At 54.6% G+C, this 17,311-nt stretch overlaps 1 protein-coding gene across 3 annotated transcripts in view; it reads left to right on the forward strand.

Annotated features, from left to right (window-relative positions):
- Positions 1 to 17,311, forward strand: part of LOC120517316 (ras-related protein Rab-37-like) — a 29,917-nt gene that overhangs the window by 3,826 nt on the left and 8,780 nt on the right. The window contains exons 1-3 of one of the 3 annotated variants that reach the window (XM_039739533.1): positions 6,420 to 7,035; positions 11,878 to 11,988; positions 16,966 to 17,007. In XM_039739533.1, coding sequence (XP_039595467.1) covers positions 6,922 to 7,035; positions 11,878 to 11,988; positions 16,966 to 17,007 — 267 coding nt within the window. In that variant the 5' untranslated portion in view covers positions 6,420 to 6,921. Of the gene's footprint in view, positions 1 to 2,497; positions 2,609 to 6,418; positions 7,036 to 11,877; positions 11,989 to 16,965; positions 17,008 to 17,311 lie in introns of those variants that run through there. The other 2 variants (XM_039739532.1, XM_039739534.1) reach the window with 2 other exon arrangements.

The raw sequence follows: 17,311 nt of genomic DNA on the forward strand, positions 1-17,311 counted from the left end.
TTGTCGGCTCTGATGGACTGGAGGTGGGAAGTGGTGCCCATTTATTTAGCGGGGCTGTGATTATAAAAAGCAAAGTGCAAATTGTGAGATTGGGTGTGGCTGCCTCCTCACGGTGGGCATTTCTAGGGCTCCTTTCTGGTGGGCTTCGATTAAACACAGCAGACCACTCGATTTGTAGGAGAATCGGCCGACACAGACTGGCGTCCATTGCTGGGGTCTTACCCCACATGCTTGCATCATCAGTTGGCAGAAGCCAAGGTGGCTTTTCCTTCTTGGTCCCCCGGTGCCCACTGCTGTTAATTCCAGTTTAGACTCGCTGGTTTTAAGGGGCACAAACTGGTGGCTTTTCTGTAGCAGTACAATGACAGCCACGGACCCCCAGGTTGACTCTGTGACCTCACTGTAGGCCTCTCCTGTATTTGGGGGTCACGCAAGTGTCATCGTCATTGTCACCTTCCTTATGGCTACAAGGCACAAAGCCACTTGTAGTGGCCGGGTGGAGATCGTGCTTGCCAACAGTGCCCCTCACAGGGCTGCCAGCGTTATGCCAATCAAATGACAAAATACCTGAACTATGTACTGACAGCGGGCAGGTGGGCATGCCAAGACCACTGTGTCCTCGGGTTCTGAGTTTATAGCGACTTGAGGACGTCTCTTCAGCCCCCCTGACCTTAGGTGGACTCGGACCACAAGATGGTGGGGGCCTAAACATTCGCGCCAGGGAGTCCACGGGTCTGGAGGGCACAGGACGTGAGGACCACACCGTGCAGGCCCCTTGGCACTGACTGTGGGTGGGTGAGTGGTGCCCATGGTGGACCAAGAGGAATGCAGGTGTGTTGGTGCGGACCCTTGGGGGATTTTCACCAGGCCTGCAGCCCACGGACCCCTCCGTTTTGACAGCGGCCCCTGTGCTCAACTCTTGGGTCATTTCTTGGGCTTTGGCCAATCGCCATCCATCCAGGGGGTCAAACAGCTAACCTGCTGCCACCTGTGGCACTTGCCCATTTAGCTGCTGTGCTTTTCCTGGAACTCTGCAGGTGCCACTCGGTGCCAGTTTACCCGGAGCCCTAGTGACATGCAGCATTTGTCCCTTGGCTTTTAAATTCTCAGCTGGCTTGCGTCAGTGTGATCTGCCCCATGTCCTTGTGTTGATTGGTGACTAGGTGGGCATTGGTGTGCCCAGCTGTGGACAGAAAGCCCATCGCCTCTGCTTTAAGTGCCCACCTGACAAAGCACATTTACAAAACAATCAAAATAACAAAGCGACGAGGGGCTCAGTAGCCGGCAGCTGCTCTGGCAGGACTTCAGTGAAGGTGCCCCCTCAGTTCCACAAGCACTTCCTGGCATGGCGCCAGTCTGATGGTAACACGGCGGGCGACTTGGACGCCTCCACAGAACGGCTCGAGCCACAGCCTGGCAGACGTGGGCGGCCAATTGCTGCAGTCTTCAGCTCACAGCCCATCTGTACTGGCAATGCCAGGCTGACCAGTCGCTACTGGCAGCCCCCTTGTGTGAACTCCCATGCCTGAATGGCAGTCTTCTCCTGGCTCTCCTCCTTAGGGGGCTCTTGCCAGGCGTCACCAGGCCACCTCACAGGCTCAGCTTTGAAGTCTTCATCCCGACAGGAAATTAAAACCCAAAATTAAACAGAAGGGGACAGCAGAAAAGAGCGCGGGCATCAGGGTGAAGGAAGGGATGCCAGTGGAGGGTCCACCTCTCATCATGACGACTTGGGCCCACTGGACCGATAGCAGGGAGAACTGGGCACAGAGCCCGGTTCAGGCAGAAGTGGAGGCGGACACGTGCCGTGCATGGCATTGCAGATGGCAGTGGTCACTTGTACTCGCCATCACCTGGTCATAGGGGGCTCAGGGGATGTGAGCCCACCTGCCAACCCTGGACTGTCTCGTTTGATTTTGGTGACGGTTACAGGTTCAAAGGGTGTGGGTCATTCTTCCTGTTGAATGCCAACACTGGTGGGCAAAATGACAGTGACCAGGCTTGCAGGTCGGTGGAGGTGCACGAGATCCATTTGTGCTTTTGGAGGGTGAAGGTGGTTGAGCCTGGGTTCAAATCCCACCCTGGTCACTGTCTGATTGGATTTTGTGCAGCTCTGCACCCAGGAAGGCCCGGTGCCCATGGCAGGGTGGCACCTGCCTTAAGTGTGGTGCCCCTCAATTGCCTTAACAGACTGCCTTAAAAGTGAAAGAAGGTCTCTGATTAAGACCACCTGCCGTCCCTCACCCTCAGGTCCAGCTGTCATGGACCTTTCACTTGGGCCCCGAGATGGACTGGCACCTGCGCCAACTGAGGCTCCTGCCCCCTGTGACCCTCAACTGCACTCACCCTGGGGAGCGGATAAAAGCCAAAAGGACGGCTCAGAAAAAGCAACAGACATGAAGTACAATGAAACTGGGGGGCCGCCGGGGGGCAAGGGGGCCACCAGGGGGCAAGTCGCAGCTCAGCTGGTCATCCTTGTCTGTCCTTCCCTCTGCAGACCATCCTAGTGGGAGACAGCGGAGTCGGGAAGACATCCCTGCTGGTGCAGTTTGACCAGGGCAAGTTCATCCCAGGATCCTTCTCGGCCACCGTCGGCATCGGCTTTACGGTAAGAGGCGGGATGTGATTGGGCCGGGGGGCTGCCATGTAGCGCCTTTCACATTTATAAAGTGCCCTTCTCTCTCTCTTCACTCTGTTGGGGTCCCCGGTGTACTGCCTGAGCCCCCGCTTGCCACAGATGATCTTTACCTTAGCACCCTGTTTGTTGGTGGGGTCACCTGGACTTGGGGTCTTGGCGCCTTACTACAGATGTCTCTCTGAACTGACTGTTTAAACGGCTGCCAGTGTGCCCGCCTGGGGATGGTGGCTTTTCCAATCCCACTCCCTCTGGGCCACGGCTGAGTTTGAGCATGAGGGGGTCCCTTTTCATCCCAATCCTGTTGATGAAGCCTGTCTGGGGGTCTCGCTACTGGTTGCTTTTCGTGAAGGCCTCTGGTGTGCCAGTCTGGATTGGAGAGCAGCTGGCTGACGGGGTTGGCACCAGTGTAGCGCAGCTTGGTGGCACTTTACACAGACATGATTATGCAGTGATGAACCGTGAAAGGCGCTATATCATAAAAGACTCAGACCAGCAAAACTGAGGGGAAGAAAAAGAGAAATGAGAGGCAGAGTCCATCTGGGCATCACTGGCACCATGTGGCACGCATGTCAGCTCCGTGACAACTGGCAAGGGCCGCCTGTGTTCTGAGTGGTGGTGGCATTCAAAGACTGGGCACACATGGAGGGCTGCTGCCTAACGATTGACTGATTGGCAGGTGCTGATTTCCACAGTGCCCAGCAGGACACCCACCACATGCCCTGGCATGAGCTCCTTGGCTTCTTGTTCTTCTGGCTGAGCAGCTTGTCCACCTCAGAGGTCAGCTAGGGTGGCCTAGCGGGTCATTTCTGCTCTTCATGTGATTCTCCCAAAAGCAACGGGGCAGACATGCAGTATGCCCTCTGCTAGACTGGCACTCCTTCCTGGTCTGGCTCCTGGCTTGTGCCCATTGGTGCCAAGAGTGGCTCTGTCCCTGTAAAAGTGGGCAGCTAGAGATGGAGTTCTGCCCTAGGAGCGGCTGGGGTGGCACCATACCCATACACCTAACATGGTGAGTCTGTGCCAGCATGGCTACTGCCCTGAACATACAGTTGCCAGTGGTGGGAACGCCTGACACCATCACTAAATCTAGAAGGGCATGACAGGGACATGGCACTGCACTGGCAAGGGTTCAACAGATGCCAGTCAGATGGTGGGCCCAGCTGCTGCTTTACTTCCTTGCTACAGATGTCACATAGCGATGGCTGCACACCCAGTGCCCACTCTGATGCCAATCTCAGAGCACTGGCATGCCACATGAGCCCCAAGCCATCATTGGCCAATAAATCTGATAGTCTTGGAGATCAGCGGTCACACTACAACCCCCCACTCTGGTTGGCACTCAGTAGCTTGAATGGAAGAAACGGGTCTGGTGACAATGGCACAACTGGGTTTCTACTTAGAAATGCTGAGGGCACCACACCCAAGGACAAGGAGGAATGGGCAAAATGATTTACTGTATCTATTGATAAACTGGTGGCAGCACTGAGGGTCCAACTTCTGCCCAGCATAATGGTATAAGGTGGCCCGGGGGGGTCATCTTGCCCGATGTTGCAGAGAACATGGATGGTAAGATTTCCACATTGGCACCCCTGTCAATGCTTATTAAAGGTGCCCACTTCTGTACACATTTGCACCTGAGAAACACTAAGCCTTGTACCCCTGAGCCCCTCTTAATGCAAAGATTACAAAGATTATGGTCCACCCTCATGCCCACTTGATCCAAGTCAAGGTTGTGGGCAGCTGGAGCCCATCCCAGCAGCAGGGTGCCAGTCCACCACCCCAAAGGTGAGCCGTCAGGCTGAAACCCCCATCAGAAGGAATCGGATGTCAAAGACAGGAGGCCACTGCCAGGCACTATACAGCGTGTTCACACGCCAGACCCGGGGGGCAGATGTAGAGGAGAGCTTGGCGTGATGCCTCACGGGATCAAAAGGTGATGCCACGGTGGGGGAGTTAATGCCCACCCACGTCCACGGCCAGCAGTCCCACTACCAGAGCTTATCAGCCTCCGCTCTTCAGACACGCCTGTGGTGTGCCAGGTTGGCCACTGTTTGCAGAGCGGGCGTGGACCCAGCTGGGTACACAGGCCTCATCCTGGTCTGCCTGGTGGCTTTGTGTGCAGATGTAATCAAGTAAAAGCACAAATGACTGTGTGAACAGGGTAGACACGGGCACCTTGTCATCATGCCAGGGCTCGCTGTATGGCACTGCGGCACTCGCACAAACTTGCCAGCCCTGTTTGCCCGCTGCTTTCAGTTTACTCTGGCCTTCCTTACACATGCAGCGGGACGCCTGTAGAAAGCCAGGCAAGGCAGGGCATTGGGCACAGGGCAGGCACCAATGCAGGCTGGCACGAGCAGAGCCATGGTCAGTTATACTGACTGGCACTTGAGAGGAGGGCCACTGGGACACCAGGGGGCTGGGATGGACTTTACTGAAGTGATGGGCACCTGCAGATTAGCACCAGGCTGGCACGCTCGGTCCTCGCCACCATCACCTCAATGGCCCATAAAGCGCCTTGCAATAGTGGGTGACATTAAATAAAGACGGACTGACCAATCGGCTGCTCAGGTCTTCTCAGTGCTATCATCCTCAGCCATTGGCTCACTCTGACGGGCACACCATTTGGGGCCACCTTTAGTGCCATATGGTGGGCCTTCCACATGCCCATGATGAGCCTGTAAAATGGGCAGAAGTGGGCATGTGTGCCAATATGCTGCACTCCGCGACATGCCTCTCTCAGCCCTGGGCAATGTGAAGGGTTAACTGACTGGCAAGAGGATTGCCAGGGTCAGAAGTGCCACCTGGGTGTCAAGGGGAAGGGCCAGAGCTTTGAGCCAACTGACTATGATAGTGAGAGCAGACCACCTGTGCCATCCTGAGGGAACCCCTAATCCTACCCCCAGTAGCTCTGAGCTCCATCACGATATGCCCGCTGCATGCCCAGTTAAGATTAAGGGTGTGTGAGGGGTCACTGATGTTGCGGGCATTACGTGGCCTGCGTCATAGGTACCATGGGCTGCAGTAAGACCCCGTCTCTTAAAGGTAGCCTGTGTGCCAGTGTTGACCACCAGGGGACTGCAAGTCCTGCCAGTGTGGCAGCTTCTCCCAAAGGGAATTCTCAGAAGGCAGCATGGGCCTGAGATTGGCACCTGAAGACTGCAGCAGGCTGCCACCAGACTGTCCATTAAAGAGTGTGTAGTAGCAGTGGTGGGCACTGCCCTCCAGTGCTGCCCATTGCTGCTGCAGGTTTTCATTCCAGCCCGGCTGACTGTCCCTTTCGTTGTTGGAGAGCTTTGGTGTCGCTCAAAGTGACAAGGGGACAAGTGAAGCCTGAGCCACTGCTGCCACCACCACAGGCAACTCTAGAAGGCAGCACACAGCATTGGTGTGCCAGGGCTTGGCAAACACTTGGACTGTTAAGGGGTGACCTGGACAGGGCACCGCCGGGCCAGTCTGGAGTTGCCAGCTAACCTCACATCTTTGGTGATGTGGGTTCCACACGGACTTGCGTACAGGATGCCCAACTGGCGGGGCGGAAGCGGTGCCACCCGTCCGACATGAAGTCGCCGTGCCCACCTCGGTGTATTTTATACGATCGCAGCCATGGAGAGTGGGGCGCGTTCGGCACGTTTCACTTCGTGCACGCGCACGCGCGCCGTCTGACGACCCCGGTGCTTTCCGGTTGTCCCGTACCTGCCGAACGCCCCCACACCCCCTGCTGCCTGCGCGCCCCCGCCCCGATCCGCGCCCCCGCCTTTCTCCGCTCGCTCGCTCGCCCGCCCGCCCGCCGCACTTCAGACAAAGCAGCGGATCGGCGCCAGTCGCTCGAACGGAGGATGCGCGCCGCGCTCTCAGGGACGCTCGCTGGCCACCGCGCTGGACTTCCGCCTCTGCGAGCTGTCGGCGCTTCGGCTTTCTGAGGCTGCGCCGCCTTCTTCTTCTTCTTCTTCTTCTTCTTCTTCTTCTTCTTCGTCTTGTTCGGCTGCTGCTGCTGCTGCTGCTGCTATTACCGCTCCTGCCCGGCGGCTTCCTCCTGCAACGTGTTGCTTGCTTCGTCTCCTCGCCTGGCGCCGGACATCTGACGGGGGCTCCTTTACCTTCATCGCAAAGTGTGCCCAGGACCGGGAGGTGGAAGATCAGCGCGACGGGAGGATGTCCGGGCGGAGTTCGCCGTGAAGAAGACCTCGCCTCTCGGTTGACGCCTTCCCTTCGCTCTGCGCCCACTCCTCGACCCCGAAACTTTCTTTTTTATTTTCCGCCCTCTCACCGAGGTGGACGGTATGTCTGCCAAGAAGCGGCAGCAGTCGGTGAAGGAGAGCCAGGACTCGAGCTCGCCGGGAGACTCGCTCAGCAGGTCGGGCTCCACCAACGACTTCTACGACCTGACGTTTAAGGTGCGTGCCGATCTCACATGACCGACCGTCGGAGGTGCGCGCGACAAACAGATCCAGCCTGCAGAGTGCCATCCATTAGGAGCGGGCGCTATAAGAGCGGGGTGCAGGGGGTGGGCGAAGTGGCAGGTGCGACTGGCTCAGGTGTGTGCGTGTGACGAGTCTGTGGCCCGCGTGGAAGAGCAAAACAACGAGAAAGATTAGCCACTTCAACCCTCGAAAATAACCAGGGAGGGCACAACGTCACACTTCGTGCCACTCGTGTACCGTGTGTGCTGTGTGTGTGCTGCGTGCGTGTGCTGCGTGCGTGCGTGGAAAAAGGTGCACTTCCCGCCCGGAAGGCGAGCCTGTCACTTTAGCGCCTCGGAACAAGACATGCGCGTCACTCGGCGCTGCTGTGGTAAGCCGAGCCTGGCGGACGACAAACAATGGGCGGCCACGCGACAGCGACAAGCCCTGACTTTGTGTGACTTCAGGAACGAATCGGATTGTGTTGAGCAGCGCCTGATAAGCGGGGCGAACGCGAAGTGCCCACTCTCGGATGGCCTGCTGCTATATAGCGCCTTTTGATATCTGTGTCATATGGCGACTTGCCCAAGTATGAATGTGTGTCCATTTGTTTTCTAGCGCCTTTCCTCTGGCTATTTATCGATTTCTTTTACACCTGCCTACTGTATAGCACTGTATATCCATTATATAGCGCCTTTCCTGTGTCTGCGCTCTATCTCGCAGCCTTGCTAGCCGAAGTGCGGAAGATCGCCGCCTTCCTCCATTCCAGTGTAACTGCAGGTCTCCGTTGTCACTTCCTGCCCACACGGTGCCATTCGTGCGTGTCAGGAGTTCGTGCCAGTCGCCTCTCGTGTCTTTTGCCCCACCACACGCTGCTTTCATGCGGTCCGTTACCGTTACCGGTGCCGGTGTTTTATTTTCCTGGACCGACAGCAGCGCGCGCAGGTTTGGCTGAAGGGGCGTGGCCAAGGCGAGCAGGACACGCCCGTTTCAGTTTCGTTTAGCCTGGCAGTGAGCCACGCCCACTAGGTGTGGCGCTGACGCGGGGGTCCGCCACTGCTGGTTTGGTTGGCTTTAGCAGATTGCCAAGGGGAGGGACCCCCGAGCAGGTCTGACTGCATACCAACCCTTAAGGGGTCTTATAATTACCGCACGTTTCTGTTTTATTGTTTGGACCATTTTTGCCAAGGAGGAGGAGCTCCCAGCCTGCCATGGAAGTCTCAAGTGAGCTCCTGTGCCCCGACAGCCCTTCATGTAGTATCTGTGTGAGCTCGTGCCCGCTGCACAGTTCAGCCCATCTGGTGCCCTTCAGTTTTGAATTGGCTGGCTGGCTCAACACGAGGCTCTGTTTCCACCATTTTGGAGAAGCTTCAGCTTTTTTACACGTCCTGCATATCAAAGATGAGCGTTTTTGGGTGCCTTGGCATGAACTGGCCTCCTGTCCGTGCCACCCAGGGGTGCTGCCATGGAAACTGTGTGCTCGGTTTATTCACTGACTCATTCAGTTCCAGAACGTAGCGGGCACGTCGGGCACTTACATGTTTGTCTGCTTTGGCACTGTCTTTCCTGCTTTTTGTCACCAGGTTGGCCTTGACGTGCCATGACATTGGTGGTGATGGTTGTGGTTGCCCGCTGGCCCACCTTCCTGCCGCTCTTTAACCCAAGCATCTTGACTTTTCCATCTTTTTTTTTTTCCTGTTCTGACACATGGCTTGGCACTCAAGTGCCAGTTCTGTTCATAGCAGGTTTTGCAGCATACACCCCCAGCTCTCAGTCTGTCACAGTGTCACAGCAGATGGTGCCAAGGTTCATCTCACAGGGCCAAGAACCTCCCTGAGAGTGGGGCATGCTGTGACCCATGGGTCAGCAGGGCGCTCTATGAGGCAGTGGGCAGTGTAGGTGTAGTTTACACGTGGCACACTGAGGGAGGGCACCATATAGGGAGGAGCTTTGGACTGAGGCCCAGAGATGGTCACATTTGAATGTCACTTTGGATTTGTACCCTGTCACGTGTCCTTTTCTAGTGCAGTGGGTCCAGTGGGATGACGCTGAGAGAAGTGACTGGCATCACGGCGTCATCCTCTGCCAGCACACACAAGCGGCACCTGGAAGGCTTCACGTCATTCTGTTCAGGTGTTAAATGCCCTGTAGGTGGGGCTACCTGGAAGTGACTGAGGTGACAACATGCAGCCCGCCATCTTTCTTTCATGTCATTGTTGTATTATATAGCGCCTTTCCTCCTCCCTCTCATCGACCGCCCACTCTCACCACCCAAAGCGCGGCTTGTTGAAGTGCTGGCCATCTCCATGCCAACTGCAAATGCTGGGCATTAATTCATGTAGAAGGGCACCTCTGGGGCTGGCAGGGGGTCATGGGGGTCTTGTGATTATGTATGCACCTCTAGGGGCAGGTTTTATATTCTAACAGGTGAGGTGACTGAACGATGGCAGTGAGTAACGTGGCATACACACAATACACAAAGTTAGATGCCTTCTTTTTAAGAGTTGCAAGTCCTCCGAGAGCAGAGGCGTTATATAGCGCCTTTCATGACAGTCATGGCTTACAGTCCCACATGTGTACATTTATTAAGGTGAGGGGTCCCCAGTCCCTTGAAAGTTAAACCTGGGCTCTGTGGCGGTGCCCATTTGAACGTGACTCATGTCGTCGAGTTGGCACGTTTGCCCTGTGTTTGCTGGGTTTCCCTCCTGGGTCCTCAGTGTTGATCCTAACCTGACCTGAAGGATTGGCATCCTGATCCCCTCCTTGTGCCCTGTGCTTTACTCCCCAGTGGTGTGGCGTCAGTCCTTAACGTCACAGGGAGATGACCAGCGAATGTCCACTGGTGTACCCGTTGACATACACGGGCATCTTGACTCTTGTCCCAGTGTCATGGGATCAAGCAACCAGCTTTTTGTTTCTATAGTGCCTGTCACCCTATCAAGTCATGTGACCCGTGGGCACTTCGTGCAAGCTCTTGGTCAGGGTCATACCATGTGACCTTTGGTGGCAGTTGTCTTCTTTGGCTTTGAGAGACGAGACATTGGCATGTAGCACCTCAGTTTATCATGAGGGTCTGCTGAGTGGGCATTTTAACTGAAGGACCCTCAAAAACAACCAAAGCATGGGGCGGACCCAGGCTGAGCCCCAGTGACTTTGACCTTGACACAATGATGATGGGCACCCCGCCTGAATGCCCAGATTTGACAACACAGCCCTCGGTGGGCTTTCCTGTGACAGTGCAGCGGACTCACGTCAGCCATTCAGTTTATGTCCTTGAGGCCGGTCACCATGGAGACGAGCCACGCTTTGTACCCACCTTTCTATTGAGTCACTTGTGCCCACCAATCCTTTTCCATGGCTCATTTTCTTTTGCTCACTGAGCTGTTGGAGTGCCATCTCATAATGACAGTTTTGAGGGATCGGTGCCAGGTAATGGGAGAAGGCACTGGTGGGTCAAACTCCTGGCGTCCCCACTGCTTTAATTATTAGGGCACGGATATTTGCCCAGTCTGTCCCCTCTCGCCCCATTATATGGACCCCTCAACTGTATGAGCACATGATTTCAGCTCACTTATCCAAAACAGGGTTTCAGGAGGACCTTGTCCTATCCTGGCATCATTGGGCACACAGCAGGCACAGGCCTGGCACACCCTTTCATACATTGAATGAGCACAAGAGGCTTCAAAGCAGGCCTTGGAGTTCACGAAGGAACTAACTGAAATATGCAGGGTGGCAGAGGCTGGTGCCTATGGCATCAGAGGGAGGTTGACTGGTCAGAAATGAAGTACTGTATGTAGCTGGCCTGTGCCCTGGGCACATAAGAGTCAGATGTGCCATCTGCAGGCTCTCCAGTATGTTCTGTATGTGATGCCCACCAGGGCCTACTGACCTTCACAGGATTACAGGGGGTGACCAGCATATTGTGCGTCTCTGAAGGTGCCCGTCGTTTTGTGAATTGTTCTTAACAGATGGCACTCTGATAGGCAGCCATGCCCTGGATCTCTTTGTCAAATGTCACTTTGCCTGCCTTGCCTGTCACTCAGCTCCTCATCTTAGAGGTGTGTTTGCCAGTCTATTCCAACCGAATGCTCACAGTCTTGCCACTCTCTGTTGACCCATTGATGAAGCAAAGCGAGACTAAATGTTAGGAGAGCCATGTGGGGCACCAACGTGGAGTACTGGGGCCGGGCTTCAGGACAGTGGGCACCTCCAGTGGCTCCTGTCCATCTTTTTCATATTGTGCCCAGTTGGCTGCATGTTAGCCACACTTGTGATGCGGGTGGTGGCCACAGATCTGTCAGGAATGGGTAGCTTCATCCTACAACATCATTTATGCCTGTGCCTGGGCACTGGTTATAATTTCATCCCAGAGCTCCATAAATGTCATCTTGGTACTGTGCCCCTTAGTGGTGGCAATGCCAGTTCCAGTTCCTGTATCTCTGTACATGTTCTTTTTATTGTTTGAGGCAGTCGCCCCCTAGTGGTGGTACTGTCACTACCCTGTCATTGTGCAGCAGCCTGGCCTCTGACAGAGGACATGTACAATTAGAGCCAAGCTGGTAATGACTGGCACCTGAAGCGAGGTGTTAAATGGCATTGTTGGTACTGCACTGGTGCACTTTGCCCTGGCACTGATTCTGTATTTTTGATTCCGTTCTTTGCACAGGTAGAGGGAAGGTTTGGGTCAACAGGGGGTGCCGCTGCAGACTGGTATGGGTATATCATGCCAATTTCCCGTGAAGAGGCTGGCTGGTTGGCAGGCAGGTAGTGTGGCACGCATCTCAGGTGGTCCTGTGTGCCCTGATTAACAGCCTCTTGCCCCCCGTGCCAACACAGGTGATGCTGCTGGGAGACTCGGGTGTCGGGAAGACCTGCTTCCTGGTCCAGTTTAAGGATGGCGCCTTTCTGGCTGGCAGCTTCATTGCCACCGTTGGAATTGACTTTCGGGTGAGCGCATCCTCTTTGTTTGCTTTGCTTTTTTCCTTGGGTCAGCGGTGGTCCCCCGGGGGTCTTCTCTTTTTTAAAATTTTGCTCAGAATGAAGACGCCCCTTCCTCTTAGAGTGAAGCTCTCAGGATCAGGTGGGTATGGCTGTGGAGACACACCGTATATAGCGCCTTTCAGGTTAGCACAGGTGTACAGTAGAGCCCACAATAACGTGATGGGTGGTCAAGGTGGACACAAAGATACCCTGGCAGCCGCCCGCGTTTGTCGAGCAGCGTGGCTGTCACCTCCACAATGTCTGGCCCACTTTTCACAGGTTCTTCCTGTACTTGTGAAAATCCACATTTTTATACATCTCTGCCACATCCTGGTTGGCATCTGTTACTCTGGGCATGAGGGCTGCCAGAGAGCCAGCAGGCATCCTCAGGTCCGTCCTTGGGTACCCATTCTTATCAAGTCAGAGAGAATCCGCCAGAGGTCCTAAAAGAACCTGAATAGAAAAGTGGCGGTGGAGGCGGGCAAGCCCAGGGCGGCCTGGCTGCCACTGATGACACATCACCCCGACTATCTGATCTTGTGGCTGCTGATTCAGTGGTCTGATGCTTCAGGCTGGGGTTGCCATGGTGATGCGAGTCACATGCTGCCTGCAGTGCAAGCCGAGAGCGACGGCCACCGTGAATGCGGGTTCAAAGCCTGCATGCAGCAGCGGACTGGCATAGGCCCAAGAGGAGGAGGGCACTGAGGGGTCAGCATCTAGAAGTAGAGGGAGATGTGCCCGATGCGATGCCAGGCATCTGTGCGACACACAACCATGAAGATAATCCAACACATCGCTGAGACGTTACCTACCCCTATGTTAAGTGGCTCTCACGTGTGACACCAATGACTTCTTCTCCTGGCTCCTCGCTGCCATCTCCCACTTTGCCCCCCAATTTCTTCATTCTCGGGTCCTTTTTGTGTTTTTCACTTTCAGCGCACTTTCTGGAGGGCAGAGTGTTCAGCGTCTGTCCCCATCTCTTCTTGTCCCAGTACTTGTCACACTCATTGCTCTCTCACTTTTCCTAAATGCCAGTCTTGTTTTTAATCTCAAGTTCCACTGGCGCCGTGTCCTCCTCGAGGTCCTCCAGCCTGAGCTTGTCTGATCGCCATAGTAACTGCTGTCCTTTGTCTCCTGACCGTCATCCACGCAGCCTTGGCACAAGAGCTTCTGTAACAAAGTGCGATCACATCAACTGTGAATGCCAGGGATGTGGGTTCAAATCTCGGCCAAGTCTGCCCTCCAGTCACTGAACACAACACGCTGGACATGACGGACCAGATGCCCCAATTACCAGTAGCAGCTTCCTGCCCCGGAAGTCTAGGCATTCATGTGCCAGTGCCTCCCAGGACTGCCCTTAGCCATCCTCCAGTGGGCCATGCCAGGTGATGGAGCCCACAGTGTGTCCTCACCAGTAGCACAAACCAACCCTGGTGGCTGCACATGGGTGGCAATACTGGTCTTCACTGCAGCCCAGTGAAGGACCCATGTTTGATGTTGGCCAGTGGCACGTGGCATCACATCAGTCCAGGAGGTGAGACGTGCTCTCTGCCCACCACCTGTCCGGACCTAATGCTCACTGCCCAGATGTCGCCACGGGGGGGCGCTGCTCAACTCTTAACTGAGCAGACAACTTGATCTGCATGAGGGGACCTGAGGTGACACCTGGAGACTTCTGTCCCTCTCGGCCTTCTCCTCTCCGGTGCACATTGGAGGTCAGCCTGATGTGGCCAAGTGGGCGACGTCACCTGCAGGCCGGGGAGGTGACGCCCCTGAGGATCCCAAACTGGATGGCATCCGTGAAAGTCACAAGGAGGAGAGGTGGTGCCCACTTGGCAGGGTCCAGTGTCCAGCATTTTAAAGACCACAGTAGTGAAGCAGAGCCCATCCATGTACCGGTCAGTCCAGGCTCCCTATGGTGACAGTCACTGCATGGTGACCAAAACAAGGACATGGTGGGTAGAAGAGGCCCAAATGAGTGCCATGTCAAGTGCACAATGAAGAGCTCAATGGCACAGGTGGACTTCAGAGTAGAATGGGCACTAGATCTGTGAGCACCGTTGTGCCAGCCAGCAGTGTGTGGACTCATCTTAACGTCAAGAATGTTAGGGCACCTGACCCACAAGATGCCCACCAAAACCACTGAGGCTAGACTGGCAAAGTCCCAGGAATCCTCCTTATAGGATGCTACTGAATAGGTGGGTGCTGGGGGTGTGAGGCAGCAGTGCCACTCAGTTTGCCACTCACTGAGTCAAATGCAGGATCTCTTGATCTACAGCTTTGTGCCACCCATAAGTTTAGGAGCACAAGGTCCCCTGGGTGACACGTGGCACCTCAGCATCATGGGTCTGTGCTCAGGTGGCAGATGTCACCAGAACACTGTAAGTGGCAGAGCCGCACGAAGAGGACACATGGCACCTGTGCTCAGTCGCTGTCGCCGCCCCTCTTCCACTTGACGAACAGCAATGCCATTTTTCCTGTTGGTCGAGGAAGTTCAAAGCTTGTGGTGTTGGCAGACTCTTCAGTCCTTGAAAGGTTTCAAACTGCCTGGCAGCAGTGCCATAGCAACATCCGCAAGCCTTTCACGAGTCACACCTTGGAATGTGCCGATGGCAAAAGAAATCCTGGCTCTTGGACACGCCTCCTGCCCCACCCCTCTTCTCCTGCTCTTCCGCGTCATCACTCTTCCTGCTCCGCCCCTTTTCCTCCTGTTATTTCTCTTTCGTCTTCTCATGCCACGCCCCTTTTTCCACCTGCTGCTCCTCTATTGGCTCTTCCCTGCTCCTTCTGGATTGGTCATTCGTGTCCCATTATGGGGTCACTGAGGGTGACTGACTTTCGGACTGCGTGTCATGAAGTTCACACTCATGTGACGTTAATAATTCATGAAGAGGTCCATAAGGAGCAAAGGTGACAGCGAGTGCAGCGGGCACATGACTGGTGTTTGGACCCTGGTCAACTTTGGGCTGGCGAGCCTGGCTGGTTGGCAGAGGGATACGAGTCCTGTGACAAACTGCTTGAACCCGTGTCCTCTGTCTTCCTTCCCTCCCATTGACACTGTGCCCATTGACTTTGGATGACGGTCATCATCAGTTGGCACCCCTTGTAGCACTGTGCCATCAGTTTGTATGTAAACAGCAGAGTATTTGTGCCGAGTGGCCCGAGGCTGGCATCAGATTCATACTGGTTGGTGTCTTTTCACTGGACCCTCTTAGTGGTTGTGAACTGAAATTCATCAACAGCAGACCATCGGTGGCAGGAGCAGAAAAATGAAGGGCAGACCAAAGGATGCTGGAGTGACACGGCTCCAGATGCCAGTTTTCATTCTCTTGAGTTTATAAAAGTGGAGGGGGTGCCACACTGCCAGTCTCTTTCACTGTCACCACCTTTGGGTGTCAGAAGGGCACTGCCACCTGAAGTCTGTAAAGATGAACTGTGCCAGTCGTCAGCCGGTGGTGGGGCTAGCGGTGTATTAAGAACATCATCAGGTCATCTGACACACTTGTGGCACAGTTGTCATAGCAACAGAGTTAGGGCACCTCTGGGTCTCTCGGTTTGTGTTTTTGCCTCTTTAGGTCTTTGTCATCATCGTCTCTCGTATTTTAAAGTGTTGCTGGATAAGCACCCTCACATTCTAGGCTGGCATAAGCCAGGGGTACCTTTCATGCCAGTGCTCCCCCTATAGCAAAATCAAAGTGAAAGGCGCTCTACAAAGCTGGTGTTTATGCCCTGCTAGTGGGCTGGTGGTTGGTTGCCTCTTTGGCCATTTCAGTTCATTAATCTGGGGCCACTGCACACTCCTTAAACCAGGAAATACACCAGTGATGAAAGTAGGTGACAGTGGTGACACTGGTGACAAGGAAGACAAAGCCACCAGCACCACATGAAGTTATAAGTGTGCCATGGAAGGTGCCATGATAGTGATCGGGGCTCATTCTGAGTCTCCCGATTCCACTGCTCCCCTGGGCACTGACTGTTTTGTAAAGGGACATGTGGCATATCCAGGTGCCTGCTGGTGGTCCCTACCAGGGCTGCCCTCAGGCAGTCTACCTTGTAATCACTTTGTGGAATGCACTGCCCCCTGGTGGCCGTTGTCTTTCCTTGATAGGCCTTTCCTGGTTGTGAACTCAAGGACTTTGTGCCACACCCTGCCAGCCTTGCTGGGCATCCTTTCATAACACAAATGTGCCAAGACCAAGGTGCCCATACTGGGCTTTCATGAAAAAGCAGGAACTGAAGAGGCCGCTAGAGTGTGCCCACCTGGTCATAATATTTGGGAGTGGTTGTAGGTTTGATGCCAAGAGTGAGCTGCTGAACCCGGGCACACTCTCTCTCTCTCACTCTCTCTCTCGCTCTTTCACATGCCTGAGGTGTGAGATGCCAGCCTAACGGTTTAACATTGGCATGACGCTGCAGTTCCTTGCACTGCACAGTTTATCCTGCCCTGCTATTTCAGCTCAGCAGCTGGCACACCCTGGCACCTACACTGCTCTGAGCAGGGAGCCGAGCTTTAGGCTATTACATATAGCGCCTTTCCCAGTGAACACCACTCAGTGTTATTCCACAGGTGCATCTCAGTCATTTCCAGATGCTGGTAACTGGCATCAGAAGGGCATGCTCAGGGTCACAAAGGAAAACCAAGGTGGGATTTGAAGCAGATGGCCTTATATAGTGCCTTTAACAGAAGACCCTGCTTCAAGTCATTGCATACATGGCTGAGTAACAGGTCACACTTCAGAAATGGCCGTGCGCCTCACCATATATGACACCCCAGGCCTCGGCCCCCCAAGGCGTCTCTCTTTGAATTAATGAAATGTCTTCTGCTTCTCCAGGTACCTAAACCTTTAATTACACTTCACTGGGCTCACGTGTGTGCCACCCGCACTATGGCAACAAGGGGGTCCAGTGGGCAACGCACTCACGCTGTCTTTACTTGTGTTTCAGAATAAAGTTGTGACTGTGGACTCCGTGAAAGTGAAGTTACAGGTGAGGACGTCCCGCCCAGGCTGTGGTGTATAGCGCCTTTCACCGCTCTGTGTCCCTTCACCTGTCCTTTCATCTGTCATATAGTGCCTTTCACCGCTCTGTGTCCCTTTATCTGTCATATAGCACCTTTTACCGCTCTGTGTCCCTTTATCTGTCATATAGTGCCTTTCACCGCTCTGTGTCCCTTCACCTGTCATATAGTGCCTTTCACCGCTCTGTGTCCCTTCACCTGTCATATAGTGCCGTTCACCGCTCTGTGTCCCTTCACCTGTCATATAGCACCTTTTACCGCTCTGTGTCCCTT

This window comes from Polypterus senegalus, chromosome 17 (assembly GCF_016835505.1).
Source record: "Polypterus senegalus isolate Bchr_013 chromosome 17, ASM1683550v1, whole genome shotgun sequence".
Taxonomy (NCBI): Eukaryota; Metazoa; Chordata; class Cladistia; order Polypteriformes; family Polypteridae; genus Polypterus; species Polypterus senegalus.